The 26270-nt window shown below is 47.2% G+C and overlaps 1 protein-coding gene across 1 annotated transcript in view; it reads right to left on the bottom strand.

The window, feature by feature from the left end:
* Positions 1-26270, bottom strand: part of RSF1 (remodeling and spacing factor 1) — a 1138572-nt gene that overhangs the window by 1056923 nt on the left and 55379 nt on the right. The window contains exon 2 of the mRNA XM_069639968.1: positions 15562-15653. Within this exon, the coding sequence (XP_069496069.1) occupies positions 15562-15653 (92 nt within the window). The remainder of the gene's footprint in view (positions 1-15561; positions 15654-26270) is intronic.

Here is a 26270-nt window from a genome sequence, read left to right as displayed (position 1 = left end):
GTCCGGATGCCAGCCTTCCAGCATCGTGTGAGCGTATTGAATGCTCTCCATGTAACCGCTGCGGTTTACTGTGGCTAGAGCGAGGGGGTGGGAGGAGCCAAAAGAGTAAACATGCTGGACACATTTACATTTCCAGCTAACCCCACCCCAGGCAGAGGTATCATCTGAGGCTGAAGAACTGAAGGCGCTATGGGTGGGTGGGGTGGGGTGGGGTGGGGATGCCTAGCCTCAAACAAATGGATAATATGCAGGCAGGTTTTGCTTCCCTTTCTGGCCAACTGGATGATACAACTACCTTAACTTTCAAATGGCATGATTCAGCGTGTAAGTCGCGAATTACAGAAGCTGAAACACGCTTTGGTACGGTTGAAGATGATGTGCATACCCTAAATCCCAGACGGTGACAGTAACTGCAGACTTGAGATGGGCCCTCTCCAAGTGTGATGACCCGGAATCCAGGTCTCGAAGAACATTCGGCCTCCCAGAGAACTTTGGTTGTCTCTCTACGGAAAAGTGCGTGGAGGACCTATTTAAAGAACTGCTGGACAATCGGGAATTCCCCAGGTTTGTGGTGGAATGGGCCTATAGAACACCGACTGGAAGACCTAAATGCGGAGCAACCGCCGGAGCACCCACCAGAGCAGTTAGACTGCATTTTCCACCTTGCTAGAGAGAAAGGCCCACTGAAATACAATACCGCATCCCTGCACATATTTCCAGGATTTTCTGCAGGGGTATATGAGCTAAAGACTCATGGGACTCAAAGGAGTGCTAAAAGAAGGGGCCACACCATACGCTATGCTTTTCCCAGCGAGACTCCGAAGCAGGCCCAAGGGAAAACTTTGTTCTTCACATTACCAGAAGAGGCAGGCTCTTGCATCAAGGCTAATCTACCCATTAAGACCCAACCGGCAGGGACCAAAGGGGGTGTCTTCCACGTACACTTGGCTGAGACAGTGGTTACAGAAGGGCTGACCCGATTCACCTACATGGTATCTGTTGAGGTTTCTTATGACAGTAATGTCCATTTTGTCCTAGTATCTTGATATAGAGGTAATGCTTATAGACCCGATTTATACCAGGCTTGCCAATCCTACATGTGCTGTTGAATTGTGGTAGGCGTGCTGATTTTTTGTAGGTTTAAATTCAGAGGCAACACCACCCCCATGCAAAGTTGCAGTTGTTTGTTGAGTTATCAATGCACAAGGTGGGTTTAGTACGGTAGGAGGGGGGTGGGTATGGTATACATGACCCTGGTTGGGAGGGTGAAAGGGTGGGGGAAGGGAGGAAAGTAGAGGGGGTGAACAGTTGGGGACATTACAAAACGTATACTTGTAGGTTTAAATATATTGGAATAGTGCATGGATTAATTCATACTGGTGCTACGCTAATTGCTTGCAACAATCTGGCGGGGGTCGCTTAATGTTTTGAGCTGCAATGTACGCAGCTTTGGAAACTTTAGTAAAGCAAGGAGGAAGGTATCCTACATTAAATTGCCGTGATGCCCATACCTTATTCCTACAAGAAACACATGTGAAGGGGGGAGCAAACAATACATTTGCTAATAACTGGGGCTCGATTCTTTACCATTTACTCTTCTTTAGTCTTCCAGAGGCATGTTGATGCTGATTCACAGGGGGGTAGCCTTTGTTCTCCTACACTTGCACATAGACCCAGAGAGTAGATATGCAATTGTTCATTTTAAACTGCGCAATAGAGAAACACTGCTTGTGAATTCATACAGCCCCAATCTACATGACCAGAGTTATTACCGGGAATTGGCCGATGTGCTACCCACTGATCCTGGTAATATGGAGGGGGCAATCTGAACATTATCCTTAACCTCGACGGAACGGGCGAGCACCAAGATCTTTATCGAAGGCTGCTATTTATATCATCAACTTGTTGAATACACTTGTTCTACATGTTATATGGCATACACAACAAATGCTCAAGAGGGGCTACACGTACTACTCCACGGTTCACGATATGTCCTCCAGAATAGATATTATTTTCATATCAGATTGTTTGGCAGGAGCAACAGTGGAGACTGGTATTCTTCCTCGTCCTTATTCCGACCACTCCCCAATCACGTTCTCCTTGAACTGGAATGGCACAGTTCGAACCAGAAATCCATGGAGATTTAAGTCACTAACTTTGCAAGACTTACTATTCTGTACCGACTTAGACAATGACAGCCGTACATAATTCTTGCTGAATGACAACGGTTCTGTGACGCAGGCTACGCTCTGGCTTGCGTTTAAGGTTTACATCAGAGGAATGGCCAGGTCACGCAAATTTGGTGTGCTACAAGATATACGTAGAGATACAACCAAAAGCGAGAGTGAGCTTCAGAAACTAGAGGCTGAATATGCATTAACTCCAGACCGTATGAAACTAGCAGTGATCAAAATGCAAATAGAGACTTAGACAATTGGCGGACAGTGAACTGAGATACTTTACTAAAACAGCTATGGCCAGACGCTATGGTGAAGGTGAGACACCAGGAAGGGTGCTTTATGCATTGGTTGAAATGGATAAAGGGTGCGGTCACAGAGTGGCAATTAAAGATAAACATCAAAGACTGCGCTATTCCGACAAGGAGATCATTGACGAATTCACACAATTCTATACAGAGCTGTATCAGGTGACAAACTCGGACAGTGGACCGGAGATCGGGAGACTACTTGACTATTCAGTTATCTGTGCGGTCTGTGGGCGCCGGAACCCTAATCAACCTCGCATTCACGACAGAGGAAATATTCAAGATGATAAATTGCCTAGAAATAAGGCACAGGTCCTGAAAATCTTGCAGCAGAATTGTATGTGGAATATGCTGCCTATCTGGCCCCTTACTTATTGAAGCTATGGGAAAAGGCAGTTATGGAAGGCCAACTCCTGCAATCTCTGAGAAGCGGTCGTTAACAGTCCTGCTTAAACCGAATAAGCCATGCATATCAGTCTTTGTGGCGGTCCAGCACCAAAATGTCAGGCTTACCTCCTTTGAACAGGAGTCCCAACAGCAACCCCAGGCATGTGTTTCAGTCTTGTGGGAGTCAGTCAGTGAGGTGGAGCTGTGCCTCTGAGCAGTGAGCAAGGGGGGTCCACGTCTGGATTCCCCCAGGTAACATATGGTGACCAACCCAAGTTCCTTGCAAAAATACAAAAAAGGTCCTAGGTGCCTTTCTAGAAAGAATATCACATGATAACCTGTTCTGTGGTTTTGTCCCACTTTGAGAGCCCACAGCCATTGCTTTTTGCTCACTGTATATACAGGAATAAAAGTATATGAATATCTAAAATCCAGGCGATAATCTTGTATGCGGACGATGTCTTCATATATATTAGAGATCCGCAACAGAACTTAGATCCCATAATGGAGGATATCGCCCAAGTTGGGGCACATTCTGGGTTCACAATCAACTATGATAAGTCTGATCGGTTTCCCCTTTTACGGATGCCACACCTCGACCTGAGACACAAACCTTGCTCAAAATGGACACCAGATAAGCTGAAGTACTTGTGAAAAATTGTCTCTAGGGCTAAAACTGGGTTATTAACTTATAATAAAGTTGAAATACACAAATACAAAAAGGTCTGTATGGTCACGGATTCCCCTTCATTAGCAGGCAGACTCTCGCCAATAAAAAATGTAATACCTAAAATGTTATACAGGTCTGTAAATTTACCCATCTGCCCAGGCACCTGTTTTTTCAACAAACTGCACTGTATCCTAACTAGGTTTTTGTGGCACTCTGGAACCGTGCGAAAAAAGGTGGTAATCGATGGCAAAGCCATAAATAATAGAGCCAACCTGGAGGTCTACTGGAGACGGCTAGAGCACAATTTGCCTCCTACTGGTATGACTTGGGAGAAACTCCACCACATGTTCGGCTAGAAAAATCAGCGACATAGGGAAGGGAAATGATGACACTCATATTGGATAACACATAGAAGGACGACTGTCCATATGATCCTGTCTCAACTACACCGAGCATCAGGAAGCATAATTTTCACAGGACAGATGGAAAAAATCCATATTACCACTTTGGAACTTCCCACACCTTTCCCCTACACAAGATGTCACTATCCACAGACGTCGGGAAACCCTGAGGTATAAATGTATAGGTGACTATTTTCCTAAGGGGAAATTCTTGTCGGTTGGGGCTCCTCCTCTTCCTCCTCCCAACTGTATGGTTAAATGTCACAAATCAGTTCGTAAAGGAAACCGACAATAGAAATAAGAGGAAAGCAGTTGGTTAAAACTATTGGCAAAATACTGGACCTGTTTACCTAGAGACAGCTGTGTGGAGATCCCCCACCACCCCGGCAACCTTTAGAATAAATATATTACAAGCCCAGTCCATATATTGTTCACAAGAGTCTTTCCAATAGTTCAGCAACCCCAAAGTACCTGGCGTTGTAGCATTCCTCGTCGGGGAATAGACGGCCCTTCTCGAGTGCCCTCCCTTTAAGGCAGGAGACACGGGTCATCAAACGTCATGCAAAGAAGACGGTGAACTACGGCGGTCAAGTGGCAGCTTCTCTCCTAGCAGTACTCGTTGACGGGGGAAGCGTAAACGTCCTGCAAGGAAGAGGCGCCTCGATGTCGATAGTTCTGGACCGCAAAGAGTTTGAAGAACTGTGTCCCAGCAAGGGCGTCGAGTCGCTGGCGTCTGTGGTCTTTGGGTGTCAGGAAACCCACCGGCGGATGCTCCTCGGCACGTTGACAGCCTGGCCTTCTCCAGCACGATAAGGCTTGCGGCGGTGCGGACGAGCAGATCCATGAATCGAACATTCTTAGGCAACGGGAGCATGGCGGCTGCGGCCGTCGACGGTGGCGGACAACAGTCCAGGCGCTTCTCTTTGGGATTCTGCGGCAGTCTCAGGTCAGCAGCCTTTCGTAGGTCTGTCTACCAGGGAGCTTTGTCAAAGATCAGCCAGTGCACAATGGTCCCTCGTAGCTCAGGAAGAGGGCGCCTTACCAGGTCCTCTCTGGGTCAGTCCTTGGAGACTGAGCAGCTTTCAGATTGATGAAGAAGAGCAACGGCAATTCTTCTCTTCCAGAAGGGCTTCAAGGTCAAGCTTCAGTTTCACTCCAGTTACTCTTCGTAGTTTCGACTTCAGCTTCTGAACACGATTCCTAGCAGTGAGAGGTCCCCAGATATACTGTTGATCTCCCATTCATTTTACTGGGTCAAACTTAAGCCAATCACTACGAAGGCTATTCAGCAGTCAGCCAATCAGGCGCACAGTGCATTCAGACCATTCTTCTCCATCCAGACACTCAACACAGAATGTGGATTCGGACAAGTACCACGCCATTCAACACTACACACTGCATTCATACCAGTTTCGGGCAGGGCTGTGTCAGTCATTGTGTCAAACACCAGAAAGTAGACACCCACAACAAGAAGTGCATATTCGTCACACGCTCCATTCATCCAGGTCCCACCCACAGGTGTACCCACAACATACTGTCGTTGGGAAGGCTCCAGTCAGTCTGGTCAGCACTTCCCCCACATTACCATATATGGAACTTCCACCCAACAGCCAGTCAGAGGGAAGGGGCAGAGTCAGGGCTTCCCAGGACTTCAGGAAGATCAAGGTAACAGGCGATGGAACGCAAGAGGCCACGGGGGTCATCTTGTCCCCATCAGGTATCTACTGAGTCCAATGACTGGGCCTGAGCATCCCAAAATGGAGGACGCTTAGGGCACCAGTCAATTCAGCACGGAGCTGCCATCAGCCCGTACCCTGCTCTGTGGGTCACACACCGGTGCCCAAAAACACACTAGGGCACAGGGTTGTACCCCCCACCCATGGGTGCCATAAGGGTATTCCATGGGTCTGTACACCAAACCAAAAGAGCTGCACCGCCAGGAGTCCCACATGAACTCCTGCACAGAAAACACTAAAGAACACACGATAAAAAGAAGTAAAGGACAAGGATACGCAGGCCCGGTCCCTCCGATGCATTTCCAGCATCACAACGAGTCGATCCGTCACGGGAGAAACGGGAGAGGGAATTGAACTAGGAAGTAAGTGACGAACAATAGGGGGCTATGTGTGAATTCACTACATCAGTATCTATAAAATGGCCGACTGAAACCCCTCCAATATAAGCCATTACATATGTTGCACTATACACCATATAAACTCAAGAGAACATTCCCAGATCACAATTGTTTATGTCCGAGATGCGGAGAGAAGGAAGCGGGATGCCTACACATGTTCTGGTCCTGCCCAAACTATTATACTATTGGAAACAAATATACATTGTAATGTCTGAAGTTATCGGTAAGCACATGGATGCTACTCCGATGTCGCACCGTTTGGTCAATGGCAAGGCCTGCTGGAAAGGAGGACTAGATCCTTTTTAAATTTTGGCAATATAGTGGCAAAAAGATGCATACTCATGAAATGGAAAGCTTGCTGCCCCCATCCATTCAAGAATGGATAAAGGAACTAACCTGGGTGAACGAGTATGAGGAACTGAATATATATGGGATACATTACTCACCGTAATCGTATTTCTGATGCTTTTATCTGCTTAGATTCACATGCTGTGCATAGGCCGTCATCTAGTGGAAGCTGCGGGGTATTACAGTTTGTTTTTTCGAAACTCGAAAATGGGCGTCGACACAGGGCGTGCCAGTAATACTATCCCTAGTGTGACGTCCACTGTACCCATGATCCCTCACGCGTCTAGGACCCTCAGATTGTATTTTTTCTGACATGAGGTAGCATGAGGAGTAGCGTGAGTACACATGATCCAAGCAGATAGAAGATAGATAAGACTACAAGCATCAATGCGCCTTCTCTCAGAGGGGAGGAAGGGTGGGTCGCATGTGAATCTAAGCAGATACAAGCATCAGAAATACGATTACGGTGAGTAATGTATCCCTTCTGAGGCTTGTGGAATCTGCTTAGATCACATGCTGTGCATAGATTAGCGAGCAGTGTTAGAAGGTGGGATTTGAGAAGGGTCATGAGCTAATAAATGTCTTAGAACCGCTTGTCCCACTTGAGCATCTGTCTTGGAATGGGCGTCAATGCAGTAGTGCCGAGTAAAAGTGTGAATAGAGCTCCAAGTAGCTGCTTTGCAAATGGTGTCAAGGGGAACATTTGCAATGAAAGCCAGAGTGGCCCCAATGCCTTTTGTCGAGTGGGCTCTGGGCGTAAAAGGCAAAGTTTTGTCAGAAAGAGTAACACAACTGGATACAGTTGACAATCCACTTGGAGATGGCACCCTTAGTGACGCGATCTCCCTCTCTGCCTGTGGCTACGGAGATAGTTTCTGTTTTCCTAAGCGGTCTGGTCTGGTCCTGTTTACATAGTAAAGGACCGCCCTACGCACATCTAGGGTGTGTAGTGTAACCTCAGCCGAGCTTTGTGGGTTTTGGAAGAAAGCCGGAAGCTCGATGGACTGGTTTACATGGAATTTAGAAATAAACTTAGGTGAGAACCTAGGGTGTGTCGGTAAAACCAGCTTATCCTTATGAATAGTGAAGAAAGGATCCTGCACCGACGGGGGTGTGGCTACGAGGGCCATGTAGGAGGACGTGATCTGGAGGAGCTCCCGAGATCCTGAAATGATCCGGGCGTAAAAGTGCGCAACGATGGGCCGATGACTGCTGAAAATACACATGTCGGTGTGTGAATGATTGGGCCACGCTTGGTGAACTTTTGGAAGGTGTAGGAAGAACGGCGGCAGAGATCTGTGCGAAAAGGATAAGGAGCACCGGAGACAAAAGACGACCCAAAATGGCCGACCAATGTCCAGAACAAAGGAAGGAGCAGGCCGCACGGTGATCGAGCGAAAGAGGCGTACTGGGTGCGCAGTTGTAATTTGTGCAGAACACAGGTCCTCTGGGTCATGTCGAATAGAACGGTGAGGCCGAAGGCGAAACAGCCCACCCTGGACGACTTCGCTAAAACGTCCCCTGGGCAAGACAATACCAAGAGCAAGGATAAGCCGCCTGCAGGCAGCATGACGACAATGGGCGCTAACCAAGAAGTCCTAGCTGCGATTGCAGACCTAAAGGCAGCCTGGGAATCTAAACTCGAATTAGCCGTCACTGTGCAGGAGGATGTTAATCTACTCCGACAGGACGTCAGGGCCTTGGCGGAGCGCACATAGTCCCTTGAGAAGGAAGTTAGCCCGAATACCGCGGATTGTGCCTCCCATAAGGCCGAATTGCATGCCCTGATACAGAGAGTGGGCAACTTGGAGAGCAGAGCGGAGGAGGCGGAAGGACGCGCCTGACGAAACATCTGCATCGTGGGCCTGCCGGAGGGATTGGAGGGCCACGATCCCACAGAGTTTATTGAGTCCATGCTACTGCAAGAGATACCCTGAGGAGCCCTATTTGCGGTGGAAAGGGCACATAGAGCTCTAATAAGGAGGCCGCCGCCAGGAAACCCGCCTAGGCCGGTGATAGCGAAAATTCTTAATTACCGGGACCGGGAGAGGATATTAGAACACTTCCGCAAGGGAGGAACGATTATACGAGGAGCAGCAAACATCACAGCCTACCCGGACTATACCCTGTCTGTGCAGCGTAGCCGCATGAACTTTGGGACGGTAAAGCGGAGACAGAGAGGCGGGCCACAAATACATGTTACTGTATCCGGCAAAATTGAAAGTTATATATAAACACAAAACTTTGTTTTTTGAGACCCCGGAGGATGCCATGAGATGGCTCGGTGCGCAGGGATGTCCCCAGGAGTCAGAGGTTCGGACAGAGAGAGAGCACGGAAGAGATAAGTAATGCACGAGGAAGGTGCCACAAGATGGCGCGGCATGGACCCGTGGGACTTGAATATAGTCATTTGCACAGCCTTCAGTAGAGAAGGTCAGACTATTGCACTAGATGTTATGAGCACTGTAATTATTATTGAAGTAATGGGAGCCTTACAGAGCGGATCTCTTTACCCCACAATAATCTTAGTTAAGTGGCCATTAGGGCGACTTCACCCTACTGAGCTCTGTGCATTGTTTGGTGCTTGCAGGGCTAGATGTGGGGGTGCCTGAGTTCCGAGAACGGAGCTAGGCAGCAGTTGGGGTGTGTGGTGTTGGGGAAGGGACGGGTGGAGGGAGGGGAGGGAAGTTGGGAATTTGTTGTGTACATAGTTATGGATAGCTTGAGCTGGTACAAGAAGCTACAAGTAAAGATGGAGAGCTGTATCAGTATCATGTGGGCAAGGGGGATTCGCTACACGGAAGGTAAGAAGACACTCATGAGCCATAGGGGACCTTAAGATCGTAACATGGAATGTCAGGGGACTCAACAGTTACTTAAAGAGAAACAAAGTCATGATGTACTTGAAAAGACAGAAGATTGATATTGCGTTGTTGCAGGAAACCCATTTGAACCGGCAAAAACTGGAACTGGTGGGGAAGAAGTGGAGAGGTACTGTAGTAGGCTCTCTGTATTCTGCCTACGCTAGGGGAGTGCTGGTCTGGGTGGCACCGCACGCTCCAACTTACACAAGAAGTGGTGGACACGGAGGGGAGGTTGGTCATATTGAAGGCTTTGGTGGAGAATAGAGAGGTGTGCATTATAAATACGTATGCCCCCAACCAAAATACTGCGGCATATTTTAGAACCCTGTGTACTCATCTGCGCGCGTGTATGGGAGGAGCGGTTATCTGGGGAGGGGATTTCAACTGCATGCTCAACCCAAAGGCAGACAGATCTGATGAGAAGATTGATAGGCCCACCCCAGCAGCCAGGGTATTGCAGACATTACTAGACGACTTCGGGTTGGCAGATGTTTGTAGGCTAAAACACCCCCATGAAACAGTACTCGCATTACTCAGCTCCGCAGCAACTGCACACAAGACTTGATTACTTTTTGCCACGCCAGATGTGGTGATAGAGACCACCCAAACAGACTATAGAGCGAGGGTCTCTGGTTCTGAGTTGGCAGTGCTGCCGCCCCAGGGCACGGATACCGACATGGCGCCTCCGGGCAGAGGCGCTCCGGGACCTGGTCTTCAGGGAAGATATCAGGGATGCGATCACACAGTACTTTGAGGTAAACACAGGCAGCGTGGACTCAGCGTGCACGCTCTGGGAAGCCTTTAAGGTGGTATTGCGGGGTGCTGCTATTGCTAAATCAAAAGGCCTACAGGGTGGGTTCCTAACGGAGCTAGAGGAAGCGGAAGAGAAACTGGAACGGGAAAGCAACAGGGTGGGAGGGGATGCGGAACTTGTACTCGAACTACAGCAGAGGTGTGCAGAGCTTTGGGAAAGGCTCTGCAACCTTAACTATAAGAAGTATGTTGAGAGGCAACATGCAGGTGGGGATAAAACTGGCCGCCTGTTGGCGTGGTTATACAAGAGCGAAACTCCCAGCCCCCCGATTAGGACAATAACTAGAGAAGACGGGGAGGTGGTTGACACCCAAGAGGGAGTCAACGAGGCATTCTCAGACTATTATAGGACATTATATGAGGACAGAATAGGGGACAATCGAGAGGAGATTAGAGAAACTCTAAAAGACATGGAATTACCTAGGATTAGTGCTGAAGAAAGGGAGGCACTGGATGCACCGATTATCTTAGAGGAATTGGAGGAGGTGGTAAAGCAGCTACCCACCTGTAAGACCCCGGGCGCGGACGGATTCCCTGGCGAGTTTTATAAAACATATAGAGAGGAAGTACTCCCCCCTATGCTAGAGATGCTCAATGAGTCTTTTGAGATGGGCCGGCTGCCGGAATTGCTTAGAGAAGCGTTAATTGTGCCGCTTCCTAAGCCCAACAAGCCAGGGCATAGCTGCGGCTCCTATAGGCCCTTATCAATGTTGAACCAGGATAGCAAGATATTGACGGCGGTCCTGGCCAATAGGCTGCGTAGAGTTATTAGCAAACTGATACACCCGGAACAGACAGGTTATCTCCCCAGCAGAAATATAACCCACAACCATAAACGACTCCACCGGGTGACTGAAGAGGGAAACCGGAGCGAGGGGGAAATGGCGATGGTGTCCCTAGATGCAGTCAAAGCTTTTGACTCAGTGAGGTGGATATGGTTGCTGGAGGCCCTGAAAGAATACGGGATGGGGCCGGGTTATGTTAGGTGGGCAAAATTACCATACAGTGAACCACTGGCCAGGGTGCGCACAGGATCGGTGATATCTGAGAGATGGCAACTCAGTAGGGGCACCAGACAAGGATGCCCCTGGTCCCCGAAGTTATATATTCTGGCCCTGGAACCCCTGGCAGTGGACCTCAGACAACAATATGACATGGTTGCTATTGAGGTAAGGGGAGAGAAACATCTAATATCCTTGTATGCTGACGATTTACTACTATACTTGAAATACCCGGAGGAAAATCGTCAATATATTCTAGAGGTTATGGAAAGGTATGCAGAACTGTCCGGCATAGCGGTGAACCCCCAAAAATCGAGCATGTTCCCATTGGGGAGCTACAGAGGAGCCCCTCTGGAGCGGTTGCCAGTATTGTCCGTACCATGGGCGGTTGATTCCTTCCGCTACCTCGGAATAGATGTGTACCATACGGTGGAGGAGGAACACTTGCATAATACCGAGGTGGCTGTGGGAAAAATCCGAACAAGTATGAAGTTTTGTGAGAAGTTACCGCTGGCGATGATGGGACGGGGGCGATGCTCAAAATGGTGGTCCTGCCCAGGCTGTTACACTTCCTTCAGTAATATACCATACTTGATACCCAAAAAGTTTGTCAAACTGAATAGCATGGCACTCGCAATAGAGTAGCGCTATGGAAGCTGCAGAACTTCCATGATAGAGGGGGCATTAAGCTGCCTAATTTTGAGGCCTATTATTTAGCTGGTCAGTTGCAATATGTAACCAAATGGCTTTCTGATTAGGTAACTCCTCAATTTAGGCTGTTTGGACAGGACTGCACTCCGTTTTACCTAAAGGAGATTATCTGTATGCCTAGACTTGAAATGAAAGAACGCCCGGGTATGATGTTGCTTGGGTGGAAGATGTGGCGCAGAGTATGCCGACTGATTGAGAACCCGTACCCGTGTTCCCCACAGGTGCCGCTAGTCGCCTTGGCTGGGGGAGACAACCAACTCAGAATGATAATCAGGACCTATTGGGAATCGGTCGGGCTGGTCACATTGGAGAGATGTATGGCAAGAGGGGATCATTAAGGATTTCAAAGAACTGGGAGAAGAGGCAGGCTTGCACAGAGGCCAATATGTCACATATTTTAGGCTAGTGCAGATTATTCGTAAAACCTGGCCAGAGACTGTACTGGCGGAGGTCATAATGGGAACAATATATGACATATCAGAAGGAGGGCACAAGATCTCTAGATTGTATGAGATGGTGATGACCCGGGTGGGGAAGGATTTGACTCATTTGAGGCTGGACTGGGAAGTGGAGGTGGGGGCACAGATGAACGATGGGATGTGGGAGCGTGCTATGGGATACCATAAGAAGGTGTCCAGAAACGCCAGATTGCAGCAGATACAGTTATACATAACGCATAGAGCCTATATGACCCCGAAGAGAATATCTAAGTTTGTAAAGGCAGGAAGACAAACATGCCCAAAATAAAGGGGCCCGCTCAACATAGATACGGCCTGGGCCTGCCTGTTGGGAGGGTTTCCCAGACCACGGAATACTAAACATGTTGGGAAACTGAGGGACCTGGCATATGTGCTTGCAAAAAGAAGGATTGCCATGGGCTGGAAGCAGTGCCACAAGCCACGGGTTGAGGTATGGTGGCGGGATTTGCAAAAATGGGCAGAAGCTGAAACGGTAGTATGGCAGGAGGCATGTAGCAAGTGCGGGGAAGAAGAAGTGGGTAACCTGATGGCATGGAGAGTGTTGATAACAGGACTGTTTGGCACAGTAATGGATTCTGCAGCTTCGGAAGGAAGCCATACCCGGCCACACGCAGCAGATACAGAATGAGAAACGCAAACAAGCTCTTGAGGGGGGAGGGATTTGGGGAGCAGTAATGTGCATTAATTGATGTTCACGAGTCTGTTGTAAATAATGCTGCAAGTTTGGCTTGTATTGTTTATTTGTTTTCAAAATAATAAAAACTTAAATAAAAAAAAAAAGGATCCTGCACTGACAGAGCCTGAATTTCACTGACCCTTCTTATGGATGTAATGGCTACTAAGAAGGCAGTCTTATAGGTCAGGTGTTTGAGACTTGTCTTATGCATGGGCTCGAATGGGGGGGTCCCATGAGTTTAGATAGCACCACGTTCAGGTCCCATCCTGGTGATGGGTTAGATATAGGGGGATGAAGTTTCTTTACTCCCTCCATGAAGGCTTTAACCATGGGTACCTTCCACCACGACACCTTGCTATGTGAGGTGGTGTACGCTGACAGTGCTGCCAGGTGTACCTTTAGTGAGTTGAAAACCAAACCTGCGTCCAGCAGGTGGAGCATGTATGTCACGATTGTGGAAGGAGTGCAATCAACTGGGTTGATTTGTTTATTCTGGCACTAGATAACGAATCTCGTCCATTTGTCGAAGTAACAGTGCCTCGTGTTCGGTTTCCTAGACTCTTTTAGGATGTCCATACATCTCTGTGGTAAGTTGAGATGTCCAAACTCTACGACCTCAGGAGCCATGCTGCTAGGTTCATGGAGTTGGGTAAGGGATGCACCTTCTGACCTTGGTGCTGGGACAAAAGATTGTACCAGCCCGGAGTTGATTGGGATCGCACACCGAAAGTCTGCGTAGGTGTGGAAACCACGGTTGTCTCGCCCACATGGGAGCAACTAGGACGAGCGTCATCGACTCTCTGTTCTCCTTTCTGATGAGGAGTTGGTGGAAAAGCGTACGCAAACATCCCTGACCAGTTCATCCACAGGGCGTTCCCCAGTGAGTCTGGTTGGGGAAACCTGTATGCGAATCCTGGGCAGTCTGTTTTCGCTTGTGGCGAATAGGTCTATAGTGGGGCAACCCCACTGAGAGAAGAGATCTTCTAAGATTTCTCTGTGTAGACACCATTTGTGTTCCTCCGGAAGGGGATCTCTGCTCAAAGCATCCGCTAGAGAATGGAGATCCCCTGGAACATGTTGAGATGACAGAAAGATGTTCCGTCTGAGTGCCCATATCCAAGTCTGGACAGATTTGGCGAACGAGTCCCTCCTTGCTTGTTCAGGTAGAACATGGCTGCCGTGCTGTCCATCCGGATCTGCACCGACAGGTTCAGTAGGTGGGGCTCGAACGCTTGAAGTGCTCAGAAAACTGCCAGAGGTTCTAGCAGGTTGATGTGATTCTTGGCCACTGTGTGAGACCAGAGACCCTGAGCTGTGTGGTGGAGATGGTGAGCTCCCCATCCTGTCAGGCATGCGTCGTAGTGACTGCCGCCTGTATCTCGGGATCGTAAAAGGGTTTCCCCTTGGATAGATTGTCTCTTGTCCACCAGTGGAGGCTTTGTACAAGTGTTGGCGAATCGACCACTAGATCGTCCCACTGACCACTTGCCTGAGACCACAGTTTCGCCAACCATTCTTGCATGGGACGCATCCGCAGACGCGCGTGGGGGACCAGGTAAATACATGACGCCATCATGCCCAGCAAACGCATTGCTTTGCGTACTGTTATCTGGCGACCGATTTGATATTGCGGAATTTGCAGTAGTATATTCCGAATTCTTTCCTCTGAAGGAAAAGCCAACCCCTCTTGAGTATTTAGAACAGCTCCTAGGAACTGCTTGGAGGTGCTGGGCACCAGACTTGATTTTTTTTCTCGTTTATGGAGAAGCCCAATTCGAAGAGGAGGTCGATAGTTCTTTGAATGTTTGTCCTGCAAATTACTGGGGTCTCCCCCGTGATGAGCCAGTCGTCCAGATAAGGGTACACTGGGATTGCCTCCCTGCGTAGGTGTGCCGCCGCCGCCACCGCCAGTACCTTGGTGAATACCCTTGGAGCCGAGGCTATCCCGAAGGGCAGTACCTTGAACTGGTAGTGCTGACTGTCCACCTTGAAGCGCAGATATTATCTGTGCGCTGGGAACATGGAAATATGAAAATAGGCATCTTTCATATCCAATGTTGCCATGTAATCCCCTTTTTTAGGAGGGGAAATTACCTCTTGGAGAGTAGTCATGCAAAATGTTTGGGGCTTGGATTAGGATTAGGGAAGCTTGGTATAAAAACAGTTTGTGGCATTGTAGAGTCCAGGGGGACTATGCAGTTTTTAATAAAGATGGAGGATTCACCCTTTCTTTTCTCTGCAGTGACTTTAGGTTTCAATAGTGTCCACACAGACTACGAATTTTGGACATTCTTTGAACATATGGATGAGCAATCACTTGAGGCGATTGGTTGTTATGGTTTGTTAACTGTCTCCGATATTCCCTGTGGGAGGAGTGGAGGGCCTGTGTTGGGTTGTTTCAAATAACAATAAAAACACTTAAAAAAAGCTTAAAGATGTGTGAGAAAAACATTGAGACATTAAAAATAGATAGCAACGTTGTCACTTGTGTACGTCACTTTGAAAACAGGAAGAATTCCATGCATAGATCAATAACAGCTTTCTCATACAAGGAACATTGCCGATTTGTCAAAGAAAAGAAAATCTACTTACCCTGGTCAAGTACTTTTCCCATCTTTCTATTGTTACAGACTTCCCAATCTTCCTCATTAATTTCAAGTGCAGCTCAACCAGTAGCTTTGGAACTACAAAAAAGGCAGATAATTTAGGTTAAAAACACGAGCAGAAAAAGGACAATCAATAGACCAGCCATTTCGCACTGAATTTCCCCCAACACATACACAATTCAAAAATGGAGATAACTTCATAACCCAACAGAAATATAAAGGTTATGCTCAGCAACAAGAAAATAAATTTGGCTTCATCTACCCACTCTTGCTACCAACATGGGCAGATTAGTGTCCCAATTCAATGCCACAGCCAGCTTCATTGAATTGCCCTGAGGATGCATATGCAGGAAAAGCAAGCAATTGTGGTCGTGGTACTGCTCAAGTCTTGAAATACAATGTGTGTTATTTATATAGTGCCAAACCGCTTTACTTAAAACATTTACATACAATATACAACAGCCATGCCACATAAGCTTGACGAAAGTAAAAACCTCCAATTTGCCTGGTCTTGCAGAAGAAAAGTACTAAGTTTCTTACCTGTATCTCTCGTTCTCCAGTATTGGATCTTTCATCAATTCACATGCTGTGAATATTATTGTACTGCTAGGAATCCTCAGTTACACCTTTCAACAGGTGTTCTATAGCCCATTACCCCTCCTTATGGGTGCTTTGAATCCCACCAAGTGGGACAGAGTATCAAGCCCCTCCCTTGGTGCCTCTTCAGATTCTAACTAGTCTGTGCTGGCTAGTTGTAGGTTTGAAATTAGGCTTTTCCCCTCAGTGGTGGAGTTACAGGTAAGCAACTTACTCCTTCTCTAGCATTGGATCCTTCATAGATGCTGTGACTAGAATATACAGCAGTGTGAACTTTCTGGCGGCGAAATGTAGATAAAGGTGTACCTTACTGGAACAGACCCTGGACGACAGCTATAACCATTCTTGCGTCTGCTGCATGTTGCCCTTCGAGGCAGTAATGTTTCATAAAAGTGTGCAGTGCTGCCCAGGTGGTCGCTTGACATATGTCAGTTAATGAAATTCTAACCAACATTGGCGCCAACGCCACTGTAGCTCTTGTGGAATTAGCATGAGCTGCGTTTGTTAACGGTTTATTCGCCTTTGTATGGCAGAAAGATTGCTGAGGAGATCCATCTCGAGATCCCTGGCTTTGAGATTGCTTTCCCTTTATTTGAAGGGCCACAACCTACAAAAAGATGCATGGAGTTTGTAAATGATTTAGTTGTATCCTGATACTGATTAGCTCTTCCGGCTTCTAGGGAATGCAACAGAAGTTCTGCAAGCAATTTAGTGTTCAGGGAATCCGCAGGCAATATAATTGTTGATCGAGTTTTTGTGAAAGTCCGTTAGGACCTTGGGGAGGAAGTGCAGGTTGGCCATCAGCACCACTTTATCCCTCCAGAACCACAAGTACGACTTGTACACTGCCAGTGCCTGCAACTCCAATACCCTTCTGGCGGAGGTTATCGCTACTAAGAAGGCGACCATGTATGATACATACTTGAGATTTGCAGTAGGTAACAGTTCAAAGAGCACCCACATGAGCCCTGCTGTGACAGTGTTCAAACTCTATTCTGATGGTACCCTCCTGGTAGATGTAGATGACCAAAACAGCCCTTGCAAGAAATGTTAAACAAGCTTGTCGCTGAACACGGGCTTATTTCCCCTCTTCCTGGTGTACCTGGAGATGGAAGTCAGGTGACTAATAGGACAGGCCTCTGACAACAGCTAAGGGAGGACCTGTTGCGGGTTAGAGAGAGCAGCTGGACATGGTATGCACACCATGTACAGAATCACTTCCACATGAGCTTATATGAGCGGTTGGAGGAAGGCATTCTTGCTGCGCTAAGAATTTCCTTACATTCTTGTGGTATGGTTAGGTGCATGACTCCTGTGTAGTCAGGAGCCATGCTGTTAACTTCAGGGACTGCAGGTCGTGGCGCAGCACTTTTTCCTGGTCTTCAGATATTAGGTCTGTGTGGTTCTGCAAACGGGCTGGATGGTCCTGCAACAGTTGAAGCTATGAATGCCACATTTGCTGTGTCAATTGGTGCAATTAGAATTCATCAACAGGGATATGCCATCATTATTTTCACTGCTTTGCATATTACTGGTATTGGGTGAATTGCATAGGCCAACAGGTTCATCCATGGGATGGAGAAGGCATCCCCCTAGCCCCCCAATCAACCCTTCCTGTGAAATTCTGCTTGCAAACCATGTGCACTTTTTGTGCAGTCTGGTGGCAAATAAGTCCATCGGCATGTGAACACTGAGTTGACTCTTATCTCCCACTTGTGGCACTGTGTTGATGCTCTGCTGAGGCTGCCTGCCACCCAGGGATATGGTGCGCTTGCATAAATATGCAGTTGGTAAATCGCCCACTGCCATACCCGCTATGCGTACTGAGATAGGGTGCTTTATCTTGCCCCACCCCATTTCCTGATAGAATACATCGTAGTTGTATCATGTGAGAACTCTCACTGGGGATTCTTGCAAAACCGGTACGAAAGATCAGAGACCCCATTTGACTGCTCTCGTACATTTAAATGCAGAGTTGTCTCCTCATTGGTCCAGAGATCCTTGATATGAAGCTCGTCTAGGTGCGCCCCCTCCCCCCCCAACCGGGCATTGAGGCATCTGCGATAAGTGTCTTCTGGAGGATCTGTAAAGATTTCCCACCATTAGGTTCAGCGTGAGGGCCCACCACCTGAGCTTGCGTTTGAGCTGAAACTCCATGTTGGCTATGAACTCCTGCAGGGACCTCATTTGAAGACTGCATTTGGGGAATAGAGGGCTGCAAGAGGACATGGTGCCTAGTAAACCAATGCATTTGCGAACAGACATCCATCGCCCCGGTCTGAAGGTGGGTGGTCGAGGGTGTGGGGGAATCAATGATGTTAAAGTTTTGATCCTGTCTGTTGATGGCCACAGTAGCACTTCCATTGTGGAAAATTGTGCTTCAAGAAAGACTACCTTCTTGGGTGGCTGTGTAGAGGAATTCCTGTTATTTATGCTAAAGGCTAAGCATTGAAGAATATATTGCACTCTTAAGATTGACTGCCGTGCCTAGGGGATCATTGGTGCCCGGCAACCCAATCGTCAAAATATGGATAGACATGACGCCCCTCTTTCCTGAGGCATGCTCTGATGGATGCAAGATTTTGTAAATGTCTGAGGTGCTGATTCTAGCTTGAAGGGCAGTACCCTGAATTGGTAGGGTGTATCCTACCACTCAGGTATTTCTGTGTTTCTGATGTACTGGTAGGAAAATGTAGCGTTACCATTGGGAACCTTTGTATTTTGATAAAATTGTTTAACTTTCGTAGGTCGAGAATGGGACATTACTTGCTGTCTGGCTTTTTTTTTTTTACTACAAAGTACCTGGAGAAAACTCATGTGCCTTTGAGATGTTTTGGCACCCTTTCTATCGTGTGTTTTACTAACATTTGGTGCACTTCTTCCTGGAGCACTTTTAGACGTGGAGGAGTTTGTAAGCTTTGGGGGAAGTCTGGTGGGCGATTGGCAAACTCTAGTTGGATGACCTCCAGGACCCACGCTCTGTTTTGATGTTTTGTGAGTCATGCTTGTGGTATACACGGTCTCTCTTTGGGAGGCTGGGGCCCTTGTGCGTCGCTGCAATTTTTGGATTTGGATCTTTGGTAATCCAGGATGTTTGTTCTGTACCCCTGAGAGTAGTAGGTACTCTGTATGCCCTACCGCCTCCAAGGAGGCTGAAGAACCGGCTCTTCCAGATGCTCACCTGAAGGGACAAAAATCCCTTCTCTGCAACGCTGAGAGAGATCTTACTGGATCAGTGTCCGGTTTGATGCCTCCTCTCTTTCCTGAAGGATGGTCATTGCCTCCTTTTTCTTCTGGAGATGTTCTAGGATGGAAGCCATCCTATGCCACATCTCCCGGTCATATTTTGCCATTATGGCTAGGGAGTTTTCTGCTCTAAATGCGGTGGCTCCTACTGTCAAGACATTCCTCCAAAAAGTGTCGATCTTCCACCCCTCGTTACCTGGTGGCACTGTGCATTTTTGCATTTGCTAGTGGACTTTTCTGCCCGCCGCCACTGACAGCACAGGCTCTGTGATGGGTTTGAGTAGTGAGACATTTTAGCTTCGACTACGGGGACTTAAACTGCTCCAGCCTGCCTTTAATGGCTATTTCAGTGAAAGGGTTTGTAGGGGCGGACCCTTAATTACCCTCAGCCCAAATGGTGTCCACCAACTGAAGGGGGAGGACCTAAGGTGATCGGCCCAAGGCAGAGAGAGACAGGAGGCCATTCCATAGGGAGGCACCTGCAGAGGAGCAAAGTCTACCTGCCCATGTCTCTGCTTGGAGAAGTGACTCACCCGCAGAGAATTAGAGTGGAGAGCTCTAGGAGGAAGGTACTTAGGAAGAGAGTTGAAAGTAGTGAGGGTCACCAGCCCCAGAAAGTCTTGTGGACGATGCAGAGGGGTTTTAAACTTGATCCTTGCAGCCCTGGGAGCCAGTGAGGGATTTCAGGGCCAAAGAGAGAAAGAGAGAAAGAGAGAAAGAGAGAAAGAGAGAAAGAGAGAAAGAGAGAAAGAGAGAAAGAAAGAAAGAGAGAAAGAGAGAAAGAGAGAAAGAGAGAGAAAGAGAGAAAGAGAGAAAGAGAGAAAGAGAGAAAGAGAGAAGAGGAGAAAGAGAGAAGAGAGAAGAGAGAAAGAGAGAAAGAGAGAAAGAGAGAAAGAGAGAAAGAGAGAAAGAGAGAAAGAGAGAAAGAGAGAGAAAGAGAGAAAGAGAGAAAGAGAGAAAGAGAGAAAGAGAGAAAGAGAGAAAGAGAGAAAGAGAGAAAGAGAAGAGAGAAAGAGAGAAAGAGAGAAAGAGAGAAAGAGAGAAAGAGAGAAAGAGAGAAGAGAGAAAGAGAGAAAGAGAGAAAGAGAGAAAGAGAAAGAGAGAAAGAGAGAAGAGAAAGAGAGAAAGAGAGAAAGAGAGAAAGAGAGAAAGAGAGAAAGAGAGAAAGAGAGAAAGAGAGAAAGAGGGAAAGAGGGAAAGAGGGAAAGAAGGGAAAGAGGGAAAGAGGGAAAGAGGGAAAGAGGGAAAGAGGGAAAGAGGGAAAGAGGGAAAGAGGGAAAGAGGAAAGAGGGAAAGAGGAAAGAGGGAAAGGGGAAAGAGGGAAAGAGGGAAAGAGGGAAAGAGGGAAAGAGGGAAAGAGGAAAGAGGGAAGAAAGAGAGAAAGAGAGAAAGAGAGAAAGAGAGAAAGAGAGAGAAATAATACATTTTTTTGCCTCACAAACGGGTGCAGGCAAGGGGCCCAATGAGGGCGGCCGGGGTGAGAGGAAAAGCGGGAGCAGCGTTTGCAAAGAGAATGAGCCAAGTCTTACTGGCATTTACAAAGAGTTCCATCTTCTATAAATTGTCTCTCATTGGTCACTGACAATCTTTACAATCATCTTCAGCTCGAGTTGAAGTCCACCTTCGCTGGGGAGCAGTCTGTGCTAGGTCGTGACATGGTACAATGAAACATTCATATATAACATTACTGAGTAACAACTGGCCTAGGGCCTTTTAAGTGTGTTTGCATATCGTCAACTTGAACAATTTAGCAATACGAGGAAGGCCTGAATAAACAGGTTTCTCAAACTACTGATGGCAATCTCCTCTGCCCCAGACTCCCTGTTAGGACATGCTAATTTATGCGACCACCACTTCAGCACGTACAGCCTCTTTGTCAGGGTTGGGCGTGTACCTGGAGCAGTTGGGCAGGTAGCTGCCGATATGGGAGGCATTGAAGGGGTTGGGCACACTACATTGTACTCTAGGAGAGTTCTCCATTCCTTTTTCAGGAAGAACGCTCAGGCATTGAGAACAGCCCCAAAGACTACACTACCCAGCAGGTTGTGCTGTGCACAGGCCTGCCGGTAGAGTGATTGCCACGCCCGAGCTACTGCACATGCGCAGGCTGCACCCTAGTGACAGCACTTGCAATTCCGGACATTGGACGAGAGGACATGTCTCAATGAGCTCCGGCAGGCACGCCTACGCGGGGCACAAGTTCCCGCCTGATCGCCTCAGGCCCCACAAACAAGATAAATCCATTGTTATTATTTCTGCAGCGAGCGCACTTACGAACACGAAGTCGCATACAAGCCAAATACGCGGCTAGGAACGCAGGTGAGGCAGAGACTTCCAAACTGGGGGCAAATGCACCAAAAACGCTACGCATGATCCCTGCATGGCTTGCATGCCTTAATCAGCCCTTGCATGTTACATTTGGGGCTTTAGTGTACGCTTGAGTGACAGCAACCACGACTCGAGCCAAAGCCGTGTGATCATGTTTACTAATCCCAGTCTTGGGTCCATTAGGAAAATCAGAACGCAGCGACTGCACGTACTTCCATTTGCTTTGGTATCTTTCAGCAGTCATTCAGCACATTACCAAGGCAGCATTCCCAAAGCAGCACGGACAGGCCAGGAGGCCATGGGACACAAGGAAATCGAATCAAAGTGTTTTCACATTTTCTTTTCTTCTCATTGGGAAGTCTTGTAGCAGACTTTGCATGGTGTTGATGCAGGGGAGGTTATTCAAGCATGGGTGTTAACACAGGGAGGTGGATTCTGCACGAGTGAAATGCAGTGTGTACTAGAACTTAGTTGAGCATTACTACAAGTGTTTAGGTACAGCTACAACCGCATGCTTAAGTAGCTGGTTGATACAGGTAATAACTCGTTGACACGGCCTACGGTCCAGTGTTCTGGTTTAGGAGCTCCAGTACAAAGGCTCCCTACTCCACTGGCACATAGTAAGAATGTGGAGTGCATGAGAGCAAGAGCGGAGTAAACGTCATTCTGGAACCAGCAGCAGGAGTCAAGGAGCATGTTACCCTAAAACCCCATACCCATTCCTAACCCTCTTTCCGGTTTTCCTGAATCCCTCTACCCATCCAACCAATGGACCCCAACCCTCTTTCCCCGGCGGGTTCTGGTGGCCTGTGGTAATAGAACTACCAGGGGCCTAGACCAAACGGGGAGGTAGGCGTTTTGTGCTGCCTCTGCACCAATCAAGATTGGGACAGTAAGCCTGACACTAGTTTCAACCTGTAAAAACAATTGACATCCTTGTCTCGTGCTTCATCTTTATTGCTGGCCTAAGCGGCGACTGGCGATTAATAGTGCACAATAGTGAGAACAATAAGACAGTGCCAACCAATTGGGTCAATGGGAAAGGATGGAAGTGTTATAATTTCAAAGTCACACCACACATAGGGATTTGTTGAAATTGCCTCGGTCATTCACTCCACGCACACTCCTCTTGGAGCAACCAGTTACAAGGCAAGCTCAAATGATACAAGTTTAAAAGTATTACCCAATCAGCACCCTGGGAAAGGAGATTATCTCAACATTAACACATAGTTTGACATTATTTGATAGAAAAGGACGCTCTAGATGCCCCAAGAATTGCAAACAAGAAATGACCTACTCTCTATGCGGATGATGCGGTCATTCTGTCCACATCTACCAAGGGTCTTGAGACATCAGTGCTATTTTTTTTTTTTTTTTTTGTAAGTGCAGCAAGCTTGGCCTGGAATTGAATGCCGCCAAAACTAAAGTCGTGGTCTATATGAGGAATATTACTCTGAGAATAATGGCAGATGGCATAAAGCTGGAACAAGTCACATGGACTGCCTGGTTAGTAGGTCCCATGAGTCAGGGGACTTACTAAGAGTAGCCTCGGGAAGTATAGATGTCATGGCAGTGGGGCAATCTTCCTGGAACAGGCATTATATGACAAACAGGCCTTACCAATGGTACTTTATAGGGCAGAGCTATGTGGTCATTCTAAAAATCGGTGCCAGTGTCAGGAATCGAGAATAAGCTTTTGAAAAAGTTACTACAAGTGCTCCGAGATCCTTGGTGGTAGCACTCTAGTGTTTTTTCTATAGCCAACCAGATTACTCTCAAGCTGGTACTCTATTCTGTCAGACTATGGTCTGGTCCGGGCCGGTCAACATACCGGGAGGCTCTGAAGAATTATTTTACTTTTGGAAGGGGCAAAGAGTTGTGGTTGGCCGGCCCATGTAAAGCATCTATTATATTTGTGGGATGAAAGACCTCTCAGGTAGACCCATCGAATTGTAATAATTCTCTCAAAACTGAGTTTAAAGCAAAGCCAAGAAGGAAATAGATGGAAAGTCTGGAAGTGCAATGGGCCTCCTTGAATGCTCTGGAGTTCCCACACAGTAAAACGATGGGAAACTCGCTGAGCCTTCTGGATGAACTCCATCCCCCCCCCCCTTATGAGCATTCTTTGTACGTACGAATGAGGCTGGGGATATTGCGTCCAGTATTGTACACCCGCTCATGGTCAACCTCGAGATCTGGGATATTCCCACTGTGTGCTTCTACTAATGAAATATTAAACAAAGTATGTGCTAATTTTCCCTGTCACTATGGATTTAAGGAGAGAGTATTTGAAACCATAATTTGCTGTGTTGGGAGTGCGTGGCACGAAGGTAGCTATGTAACTTCTAAATTGTTCAGTCGATACGATAGGAAAACCTTTTTCTTCTGCACGTTATGTACATCGAGACTGGTTATTAAGACAGACATATGGGAAGTGTAATAAAGAGGCTGCTAGCGTGCTCTCCTAAAGGTGATATTGGATGAAGATGTAATACCATTCACTAGTGTTCTAGGATTTGCTCTGTTTATTTTATTGTTTGATATATGTTTTATACTTTATTCCTTTAAAACATTTGTATATCTAATTGATTGTATTTTCATGTATAAACTGTTACATTGAATTTATGCTAAAGGGTCAATGCCGAATAAAGCTGTTGTATTGATATTTTAATTTAGTCACAAGGTTAAACTAAATCGACAGTTAGGAAATGTAAGGAAGCACCGATAGTACAAATGAACGATTTGGGCCTTGACAGTGCCGATTTAGAGGGGCTTATGGTGTCTTTGTGATAGAGAATAGCATCTCCTCTCTAAAAGAGAGTATTGTTAATGTCATTGATAAATAAACGAGCGATCTGATGGGAGAACTCAAAGATCTTAAGGGGATGATTACATCGACTAGTGAGGCTGCAGGAACTACTGCAGTTATGAAAGAGAAGGGGCCAACCTCTCGCTATCCTAGCCCTGGAACTGAACCGCGGGTGACTAGTGGTAATTCGAGGAGAAAAGTGGGAGAACTGGGGCGAGTAATTTGGGGTGGCCAAATGATGCCCCTGTAGGTAACCTGGTTGGCCAACAGTCAGATAGGCCGGGAGTACACCCCAGATCATAGGGGCATCTGGTAATCAAGGCTCCACGCGAACAAAATTGAACTCTTAGTAACTCATTTAGGGCTGATAGACCAGAGGCAGCAACATGGGTTGAACCCCCCTCCCCTTATGGTTCAAACCTATTCCCCCTTGCTAATAGATTGGTCATGTGCCTTGTGAGGTAGGTGTAACCAGGGGTGGAGGTCATAGCCCAGCCCCTCCTGCCCCCTGGGTTTATGTACTGCGGTTAGCGTGGGGTTTTTATGAGAATGTGGAAGCCCTTAAGAAAAGGGTTAAACCAGGGGGTGCCCATCTGTCATTGAGAAGGACTTTGTAAAATGTGATAGGGACTCACTCTCCAACTCCAGTTCTGATTAAACCGAGGTTTACTTTAGTTCATGGGATTTAGTGGAGGGTATCAAGAGTATTGACATCAGCAATTCCACCAAAGGGGTGTTAAGATCTTGATACAATCTCAGCAATATTTTGATCTTAATTTTAGGCAAACTGCCTGAAATGGCAGCACACAAGTAATGTGGGTCTAAATAGGAACGTTGCAAAAGTAAGGGGTAGTGAATCATGTGGTGTGAGGAGGTCTTCTGACTTGGAGCAGGTGGACTGATTGGAGCGTGTTGAGAGATGAACCGGTTGGAAGCCCTTTAAAAATGTTACGAGATATAGTGGGCCTAAAAAGAGTAGCTATGGACCCTGCTTGGTGCTGCCTTATCAGACACCAGGTTTTATTCTTCCAGGATATGTGGGTTCTGGATCCTATGGATTTTCAAGGCTATGTAAATTGTACAGTCTCTGCAACTAAAGGCACTAGAGAAAGAACAGTGGGAAGGCTGCAGATATGGTATGATAATCTGGACTGGGAGGTGGTCCCCTTTGATACCGGTATACCAGATCTCAAACTGCTGGCCTTATATCAAGAATAGGTGAGCAGTTTCTGCTCTTTAACATAGACACAGTGTGGGTACAGGACTAGAGGCTTTTACGGAAGTTGAAGTAACTGCCAATATATTCTGTTTCAGGTGACATGAACTTGCAGCTGGAACCACTGAAGTTACTTAAGATCTTCGGGAAGACTAGGACATTGCCTGGTCCATACCACCTCTGCAGGCTTAACCCCCTAAAATAACTCAAAGTGGCAGCGGAATTAGCGTGCATTATTGCAAATTTAAATCTTAGAGCCTGTAATGGAATATTGGTATTCGTTCAACGTTTAGGGGCTCCATGAGGTCCTCTCAAATGGACTATATTCTCATCTCTGGCAATAGCTGGTATGAGCTGGGGATTTAGTTGTAGTTGATGGAAGTGAGAGTGACCATAACCCTCTATCCCATCATGATTTACAAACGTTACAAACGAGCCAAGACAGCTGTGATCTGTGCCACAGAATACAAAGTACACAACGGCTAGTGTCAGAAGACAG

Source organism: Ambystoma mexicanum, chromosome 7q (assembly GCF_040938575.1).
Source record: "Ambystoma mexicanum isolate Mex_15411 chromosome 7q, UKY_AmexF1_1, whole genome shotgun sequence".
NCBI lineage: Eukaryota > Metazoa > Chordata > Amphibia > Caudata > Ambystomatidae > Ambystoma > Ambystoma mexicanum.
The sequence above is the reverse complement of the archived record's forward strand: the minus strand, read 5'-3'. Positions and strand labels throughout refer to the sequence as shown.